General features: G+C 43.6%; 1 protein-coding gene across 1 annotated transcript; it reads left to right on the top strand.

Moving 5' to 3' along the window:
- Positions 1-5704: 5704 nt before the first annotated feature.
- Positions 5705-9603, top strand: LOC112987745 (toll-like receptor 2). Its single transcript, XM_026107776.2, has 2 exons — positions 5705-5746; positions 6906-9603. The coding sequence occupies exon 2, from the start codon at positions 6907-6909 to the stop codon at positions 9529-9531; it is 2625 nt and encodes an 874-aa protein (XP_025963561.2). The 5' UTR covers positions 5705-5746; position 6906; the 3' UTR covers positions 9532-9603.
- Positions 9604-10156: the final 553 nt, after the last annotated feature.

Genomic DNA, 10156 nt, shown 5'->3' with positions numbered 1-10156 from the left:
ATTCTTTTGTTTGCCTCCATAATCAACTGGAACAACTTCTCATTAAGTGTCTAGCAACAGATGGGGTCCTAGTTGCTGGATGCTGACCAAAGTTTGTCTTTGGCCACAGACAAACAACTTGTTGCACTATCAGTCTGTAAAAGTTATACATCAAGCAGTAAAATTTCATCAAGACCAGAGTCCCTTAGAAAGTTAGAAAGCTTAGATGGGAGAGCTCTATAGGCTTAAGCAGTAGCTTCACTCAAGCTCCACCTGCATGGCTGCCAAAGGTATAACTGCAGCTTGAGTAGCTACGAGACTATCTTTAAACTATCTACTTTGGGTACTGACAGGCTCAGCTATAGCAACACAGACTCTAGAAAGGCCTCACCACCTCACTATCCCATTTCAGATTAGCATTTCAGCGCCAGCTCCTACAGCTATATTGTTACCATTAGCTGCCTTAGTCCTAGTTCTGGACTGCCACACGTCATGCACACAGCACTGAAGATACATCCAAAGTCAGCATATAGTAAGAAAAGATGGATAGCCTTAGTTTCTTCTAATCTCTCTTTACAATCAGCTGGGTGAATCTTCTCATTAAGGGCCTAGCAGTAGGTGGAAATGTAGAAACTGTGCAATTCCTCACAACAGTTTTATTTTGAATTGAGCCTGCCTCATACCTATTTAGCTGCTTTTAAGAAATCCTGGATCAGAGTAGGAACAAAGTTGAGCAGGCCAGAAGCTGAACTCTATTAACATGATGACTTTTGCTCTCCAGTTTCCACTTTCACCAATGTGATACTCTTATTCAATTTCTTCTGCCTTCTTCCTCTGTGCATACCATGCTCACCCCAGCCATCTTAGACAGGAGCGAGCAGGACGAGGACTAGTGAAAAAGCAATGTGTGAGAATCTGCTGGAGGCAGTACATCCTCCCATTGCAAATAACTGGCTCCAGAAAACAACATCTGTCCAGAGTTCATGGACTGTCTGCAGAGAGAGCCTTACCACTGGGCTGAGCTCTCAAGCTCCGAGTGCTCGAGCTTCAGGTTTGATTTGAAAGCGTGTGTCATGCCAAAGGGACTGCGCCCCATTGCAGAACACAGCACTGGTGGGGATGGTGTCAGACTTCCTCAGCATCTATTGTCTAGGTCACATTAAAGGAAAAAGAGGCCATGACATGCAAAATCCTTCCTGCACATACCTTAGCTGTGATATAATTAGATCAGAGGAAAAGATAAAAATAGCTATTTTGCAGATATTAAAAGAATTCCCCTGCCCCCACACAAGAGGGAACTCCCCAGCATCATAGAGAAGTGCAACCTCTCTGACTAAGCACCCACAGCACCTCCACATGCTACTAAAGCCAAAGAAAGACTTCTGCTGTTCCAGGAGCAAACAGCAGTCACCGAACTCATGAAATTTGTACCCAGTTCTTCAGATTCCTTGGCCTCTACTTCTTCTTACACAAGAAGGAGCTTTGCTTGTTGTGTCTACTCCAAGCACTGCTGTAGCATTGCTTCTCTGCCTCACTTAGGCTATATTCATAGAAACTGAAGAAAACCTAAAGATATTTTTTCAGGTCATGAGAATTTTTCACCAGTCTTTACTGAAAGGTGGTGCAACACTAGGTTAGGGACAGACCAGCAGAAAATGTTAACAGTACAGTGAGGACAGAGGGAGACATACATCTACAAAGATAAAGAACATGTTTTTCTACATTCTTCCATCTCTTCCCTACTAACAGCTAATCTAGGAGAGAAGAATGAATGAGCATATAAGGCACAAAGCAAAAAGCCCCAAACCTCCTGGGGCAGGATAGAACATGAGTTGATTCTGCTTGAAGTAATTAATTCTCACATAAGTTTACATCCTAACACATTTGAGTCTAAAAGAAATGTGCTAATGAGAGTATCTTGCTTCTTCGATCCTCTCCCAGACACTCCTTCTCCAGGGGTGTGGGAACATATCAGTACCAAAAATGGGGAATATAGGTTTCCATTGGCGTGCAGAAAGTACAAAGCAGAATTAGAGCTGTGCAGATTTCTGTGCCTATCTGCTTAGATTTATGCATGAGGTTTGTATCTCAGCTGGAAAGGTATTTGTGGAAAGAATGTGAATGGCAGACATCAAATTTGCAACAACAGTACTGATACAATCTGCAATTAATCAAAGCTAAAAAGAATGAACTCTTTTAGGTCCCAGAGCATGGGATTCATCCACACAGAAAGAAGGAACACCAGCACACAAGCAAGCAACAAAACCCTCCCAACTTATCAGTATGGGCATGTTTAAAACTCACTGCTGAGTCAGTAACTGATGGACTCTTACACAATACCAAATAATGTAGCAATAGCACCGCTCATTTCTTGACAAGACCTGTTAACTGAATATCAGGAAATGAAGTTGGAATTTTCTATAGAAGATAAAAGAACCATATGAGTATTGCTATGTCTTCACTTACATAACCAAAGACACTGCTCTAATAATATAGCAGCAGTTAAACTTCAGACAATGGGGATTAATTCTAGAGCTGATTTTTATTTGCTATTAAAACTCACAAATTAATAATTAGTTGCAAGATTGGATCAAAACCTAGAGAGAATACTTACGTAAGGCATCCACATGGCTGACGAGTCAGTGGTTCATGATGCAAGGAAAGACAGTCCCTGGAAAGTTTTGTTTAACTGAAGGTGCAAAATAAGATGATGACTCTTGGAAAGATTTTCTCAAGTGGTAAAGAACTGCAGGGTATTAGTCTCTCTCCCAGCACAGAAGCAACAGAGCAGATTTCCAGATCATAAGCATCCTATTTGTACAGCTATACAGATATGACTTACAGTTTTCATCCAGCATGCAGATCTAAGCCCACTTTGGTAAAAGAAACTCCTTCTGAAGTCTGAATTCATGAAGGCTAGTACTCATTGCCTCCGGATTTGAGAAGGTCTTGTACAGTTTCAGCTAGTCTGCCATCAGTCTGCCCACACTCAAAAACATTTTCTTGCATCCTACTTAAAAAAAAAAAAAAAAAAAAAAAGCAAAAACTTTTTCCCTTCCTTTTCCTTTTGTTTTTATCTTTCCTCACATTTTACAAAAGAATAAACTTGATTAAGCATATCTCCAAAACAGGCTGAAGAATTCAGCTGCCAAGATGGAAAGGAAATCTTTGCAATATATGGCTCAGATTCTCAGGTGGCGTTGGAGAGGGGTATTGTTTTTCTTTCTTGTCAGATGTAAAGCCAGTAACGTGCTAAGGGACTACTGTCCTTTTGGAAGCAACATACCACCGCTGGCAAATGTCAGGCTATTAACTGTCCCAAAACATGCTTTTCTACAGAGGCTAATATGTCTACTGGGAAGGGCCAAAGCCATTCCATGGATCTCTGATCTCATCCCGTAGCCCAGAATAGGGGACAGAACAGACATTTTACATCTTTCAAGCCATCAGGGCTGTGCATTCCTCTGTCTTCCTCAGCCTCTTCTCCCTTAAATTGCATTTTAGGCACAAGGTCCCTTGCAGAGAGCGAACAAATGGAAGAGCTGTTTCAGGAATTACCTCTCTTTGCAGGGAACCATGATTCTGCCTTTGTTATGGTCTCAGCCATATTGTTTGTACTTTTCTCACCCACTTACAGAGTCTTCTCTCGTATGCTCCTGTTCCTCCACAAACCTTCAACATAAGGAGAAGGAAGGAATATACAAGATGCATGCCTGATGAAATGAATAATGCCAGCACAGTGTGTTGTTGGAAAAAATATCCTTGTACCGAAAAATATTATTTTTAACTTTACTACTTCAAAATGTAATTTATCTTCTCAGAAAGCCAAAAAAAAAAAAAAGTGGTTTGGATAGCCCATGTACTAGAATATAGTTGGCCCATTTTCTCAAGGGGGGAACTACAGCCTGAGTTTCGAGAAGAGCTCAGCTGGGTTTAGATGTAGGACGAATGACTCATCAAGGAGAAGAGAGTAGCTATGTAAGGTCACCTGAAGTTAAAAGGGAGGAAGAATGTAACCTGACATGTCCAAAATGTTTTCAATTTCCTTTCTCTTCTATTAAAGCAAGTTAGGATTTGTCTAAAGGAGGGAGGGCTTCAGGGGAAGTCACAGAACTTGACTGGGCAGGAAAATGGCCAGGATGACTACAAGGGGAGCAAAAACAACCTCGGGGTTTTCCAGCCTCTCAGGACTGGACAGGATATCCTGTGGGCTTCTTTAAGAGTCTCCAGTCAGTGGAAGTTGAAAAAGAAGGAAGAACTGATAAAAGAAAAAGCAGAATTGATGACATCTCGCACTGTCATATTTCCCATCTGTCAACATCCTGAGTGGAACTAGTTGCAGAACAAGAATGCATCTTTCAAAGCAACAGTACAAACACTAAGAAAATCTACTATTATTTTTTCCTAGCTAAAGTGCACTAAATTTACAATTATTCACTTTGCAGAAGCACTTTCAGAGTGCAAGACCTTGTATTCACACACATAAGAGAGCCCAATGCAAAGACCTTTGCATATACATACAGAGCAAATCACGTGACAGGAGAAAAGTAGTTTCACAGCTCCATGGTCAGGCTTGGTGCTTTACAGGCCTTCCCTACAATACTCATATGCTAATACTGATTTTAACGAGACACAAGCAGTTTACATGGCAGCAGCTGTGTTAAGTTTTCAATCGTCCATCAGCAGCATGACCGGCTGTCATGTTTTCGATCACAAGTCACGACACTTGTTTTTCTCCCCTAAGGCATCAATTCTGGGAGTTGTTGTAGTTTCGTAAGAATCTCAGCTTTCATTTTTTACAGTAGCACGTTCCTACTCAGCAAAGTTACAGAGTAAGCTTTGAAATCATGTCCCCTTGGAGCCATGAAGAGCAGACAGCAAATATTATTTTAGAATTATACACGTCTTAGGCCAGTATTTGTTGCTATCAATGGTACATAGGAATTTGGAGACTCAAAGCCTATAGCCGAGACAATAAAGCTGAAACCAGCGGTAACGGGGAGGATTATCCGTCATGGAGGCTTCCCCCTGCCCACCAGCTCGTTACCCCCTTTGACACAACTGTGCCACCTCACAGCACACACAGCCCAGCGGCAAGAGGACACCTCGAGAGGACTGCACTTTCCAGGGCCGTGCGCAGTGGTTCTGGGCGCTGAAAGAAGGAACCTCCTCAGCATCCAGTTGAGCAGTGGTTCCTACCGCTGTGAGAATTTCACATCTTGGGGCAAAAGAGGGGGGAAAAAATGCACATGGAAGAGAAAGAGACTCGCAAGCTCAACAAGACAAGCTTGCCACAGGCCACACAGCCTCCACAAATTTCCCAGCGCCTGGCCCCAAACAGCGCCATGGGAGATGCCAGCCCCGGCGGGGAGAAGCACTGTGGCTGCACGGAGGTTTCAAAGGGTCGGGGCTGACTGCCGCCTCTCTCCGCAGGGGCGGGGAAATTGCTCCAGCAACGGCTGAATCCAACCCGCAGCCGAGGAAAGGGTCAGGGCCTGGGCCACGGCCAGGGCGGCGGGAGGCGGGGCCGGGCCCCCTCCTCGCTGGCTTTCGCCCCCGCCGGCTCCGCGGCCTCCCTCAGCCCCGAGGCCGCACCGCTCCCCGCCCCGGGGCACAACAGCGGCCCCCGCAGGGAGAGGGCGACCGGTACCGCGATGCCGCCTCCCGGCCCGCCCACGGCGCAGCCGCGGCCCCACAAAAAGGCGCGGCGGGGCCGGGCCGGGCCGGCTGCGCCGGCGGGGTGCTGCGGAGCGGCTCTGTGCGGCAGGTACCGGGGGCGGCTGCCCGCGAGGCGCCTGTGGCGCCGCGCTCGCCGCGGGCCGGGAGGCGCCGTTAACGGCCGGTGGCGACGCTGCAGGCGGGGGAGCGCGGGGAGCGCGGATGCTGCTCGGAGCAGCCGCCGGCCCGTCAGCGCCTCCCTGCCCGGGCAGCGCCGCGCTTTTCAAGGCGTCCCCGAGGGGCGCTTGGGGCCTCCGGCGCTGCCCCGCGGGCTCCCTGCCGCTTGTCGGCAGCGCGGCGCGGGTGCCAGGCCGAGGCGGGCAGCGGGGGGACCGCGGCGGCAGCAGGCTGTTCCTCGGCGGGCGGGCGGCGTCCGCGCCGGCCGGTGACGGGCGCAGGGTGGGGGAGCCCGTGAGCCAGGAGGTCTCGGGGGACGGAGTCAGGGTTGGGAGAGGAGTTCAGGAGCAAAGTGACCGGGTAGTGGGATGTCAAAGATGATTAAATACACAGCAGTGGCCTCTTCCAGTGCAGAGTACCATATATCTATATATATCTTTGAAGTTCTACTAAAAAGTGAACTTACTGTTTTCCTTACACCTACAGCTAAATAAATGACTACTAGTAAATTCTTGGCAGAGTACAAACTACCAAATACCAGAATACAAAGTACCAAATGCTGCAAGGTCACAACCTTCTTTTAATATCTCTTAGCAGTTAGGTGGAGGGCCCTGCCGCATTACTTTTGAATGCACTAGTTAGGTGGCTGCATAGGTTTCTGGCTGGTAGACGTGGTCAGCTGCTGCGTGGCAGAGCAAGAGAAGCAAAACCAATGTTGTAAGCAGCAGTCAGGAGAGCATATTTTGGATTATGCAATGGAAAGATGCTCTGACAAAGGCGGTTTACTACCCACCTTGGGCGGGGGAGTGCAGGAGGGAAGGGAAAAATCTTCAGATTTCCTTTAGAAGAATCTGACATGTATAGCACACTCCTTCAAATCATTCTCTGATGGTTTCTTTCAGTATTGCTTCTTGAAAAACAGTAATGAAGCAAGACAGCATATAGATAACCAGGGATTCATAGATACAGCTAATGAAATGATTTCTGCACTTGCAAGTAAACTAAGGTGTTTTCTTGAATTATTTGGAGGGTGCTTATTGATATCGTGTAGAGCATATTATACTGATGGATTTTACCTTTCTCCTCTCCAGGATGAGGATCCTTATTGGAAAACTTCATTTCTACCTCATTTCTTTTTTATTCAGTAGAGCAAATGGATTCCTGACTTGGAGAACATCTAGAGTGTATGTCTCCCAGTTTTATAACTACTCTTATTTAAACCTCTCTTCTGTATCAGAAGCACAAGCTCCAAAAATGGCAAGAGTTCTCAATTTCTCACATAACATGATTGAAAAAATAACGAAAAGAGACTTTGAAGGTTTTCATGCACTGGAAGTTTTAGACCTTGCCTACAATCAGATACAGCACATCGAACCTGGTGTGTTTGAGAATTTACTCAGCCTTGTTTCTGTGAATTTGTCATTTAATGATAAGAAACTTGATGCATCTGGTCTTGCATCTCATCTAAAACTGCTACCAACTGTAGAAGCCCCGGGGGTTTTACAGCTTTACAAATACTTTGAAACATCACCAGAGGCTGTTCTGGAGTCTTCTGTGTCAGCCAAAGAGCTGCAACATTCTGAAGGTCCATCCGAGCAACTAAACGTTAATCCAAGTTTCAGACGAAGTAAACGAGATCCTCAAAGAGCAGAGAAAAATGTAACAGTCTCTCCAACAGCTGGGTTAAAGCCCAATTTGTGTGCAACACCAATAAATGGAATACTTGATCTGTCAAAGAGGAAACTCTCTGAAGAAGAATTGACGGAAAAATTGGATGCTGATCTTTGCCAAGCTCAGCTGGAGAGTGTTTTAGTGCTTAACATTAGCCACAGCAACCTGGAAATGGATCTTTTATCACTGTTCATCTTGTTTCTACCGATGAAAAATATACAGTCTATTGATGCTAGTTATAACAAAATAACAATTAACAACATAGACGTTGAAGCAATTTGTCACTTTCCTTTCCACAGTCTTTTCTTTTTAAATATTAGCAACAATCCCATGAACTATTTGGATACAATATGCCTCCCTTCAACCATTAAGGTAATTGATTTGTCCTTCACAAACATAAGTCAAATTCCCCAAAATTTTGCCAAAAAATTATTTAACTTGGAAAATATGTATGTTCAAGGAAATCATTTCATATATACTGCAAGTCCAGAAAACACCAATGCAAATCAAAAACTTGCACCTGGAACTGTACGAATTAATGCAATTTCATTAGTTAGAAATGACGCTGGAACACCCATTGAAAGCCTTCCAGAAAAAGTAAAACAGTTAAAAATGTCAAACTGCTCTATTGTAGAACTTCCAGAATGGTTTGCTGGTACAATGAAAGAATTACTACTTCTGGATCTCAGCAGTAATCCTGTTTCCATGTTTCCTCACCTGCCTACCTCCCTGCAGCATCTGGACATAAGTAACAGCGATATTAAAGTAATACCACCTAGTTTTAAATCCCTTTCTAACTTAACAATATTTAATATTCAAAATAATAAAATTACAGATATGCCTCTTGAATATTTCCCACTAACTTTATCAAAATGTGATATTAGTAAAAATAAATTGCAGGTTTTGTCATTAACTGAAACCCTAAAGAAACTTGAATATCTTAATGTTTCTGGAAATCTAATAACCAAACTGGAACCCACTAGGCAACTTTCTGCAATCACTAATCTAGATAGTAGCCACAATTTAATTGCAGAACTCCCTGATCACTTTGGGAAATCTCTTCCAACACTGAAATATCTTAATTTATCGGGGAATAAGATCTCCTTTCTACAAAATGGATCTCTCCCAGCTTCTCTGATTGAATTAGACATTAGCAACAATGCCATTACTACTATAGTGGAGGACACTTTTGGCCGGTTAACAAGCTTGAGTGTTTTGACTGTTCAAGGTAAACATTTTTTTTGTAACTGTGATTTGTACTGGTTTGTGAATATATATATGCATAACACATACTTGCAGATAAATGGAAGAGAAAATCTTAGATGTAGCTTTCCACCGGATAGAAGGGGCTCACTGGTTGAGAACAGCAACCTAACGCTTTTGTATTGTTCCCTGGGCGTTCAAATGGCTATTACAGCTTGTGTTGCCATCCTGATCGTTTTAGCGTTGACAGGCTTATGTTGGCATTTTGACGGACTGTGGTACGTAAGAATGGGCTGGTACTGGTGTATGGCAAAAAGGAAACAGTATGAGAAGAGGCCAGAAAACAAGCCATATGATGCCTTCATTTCATACAGTGAACATGACGCAAATTGGACAAAAGAGAATCTGTTGGAAAAACTAGAAGCTAAGGAGTTCAAGATATGTTACCATGAGAGAGACTTCAAACCAGGGCATCCTGTGCTTGGCAACATTTTTTACTGTATAGAAAACAGCCATAAAGTCCTTTTTGTTCTCTCTCCCAGCTTTGTAAACAGTTGCTGGTGTCAGTATGAGCTGTATTTTGCTGAACACCGGGTCCTGAATGAAAATCAAGATTCCCTCATTATGATTGTGCTGGAAGACCTCCCATTCAACAGTGTGCCACAGAAGTTCAGCAAACTCAGGAAACTATTGAAAAGAAAAACCTACTTAAAGTGGAGCCCTGAACAGCACAAACAAAAAGTTTTCTGGCATCGGCTAACAGCTGTCTTGAAAACAACCAATGAACCACTCGTTCTGCGAGCAGAAAATGGATCCGCTCAGGATATGTATGAGATGGAATGAAGTTACAGGAATGCGTACAGATTGTGCCTGGGAAGTCTGCAGTCAAATAAAAGCATTTCAGTGTTTATTTTCTGCAAAGCCTGCTGTGTTGAATTCGGGGGGTTGTCACAGTACATCTGTCCCATGAGAAGTTACTAATTAGTTTGCAGCATGCATATTATTCCGTCTGAAAAAAAGTCTGTTATCCAAAGAGCTGAGACCTGAACACTGATAAAACAGTCCTTTTTTTTTCTCCTGGGTGTTTGATCTTAGCTATTTCCAGCATTTCTTAAAATGCTGTGGATGCTGCTGAAATGGAGAACAGCTGTAGTCGCACTACATATCCCAACTATCTTTTCAAGATTATTGCAGGAATGATAAAAAACAGTGTAGTTCAAAGATTAGGATGTAGTTCTGATTCTGAGTTCTGATATAGCTTAGGCTGGGAACACACATGTACAGGCAAGAAAAACACAACCCACAATAGTACACAGATAGCACTTTCCTTCTATGGTTTATAGTGGGAACAGATTAGACAATGTAGTCATTTGAGAGATGCAATTACAAATCCATGTTACCATATCATTTGCTTAAGTGGTGGAAGAGACCAGATATCATGCTTACAAAATCTTTGATAATTATGGAC

This window comes from Dromaius novaehollandiae, chromosome 3 (assembly GCF_036370855.1).
Source record: "Dromaius novaehollandiae isolate bDroNov1 chromosome 3, bDroNov1.hap1, whole genome shotgun sequence".
NCBI lineage: Eukaryota > Metazoa > Chordata > Aves > Casuariiformes > Dromaiidae > Dromaius > Dromaius novaehollandiae.
This window is presented reverse-complemented; position numbering and strand designations above follow the sequence as displayed.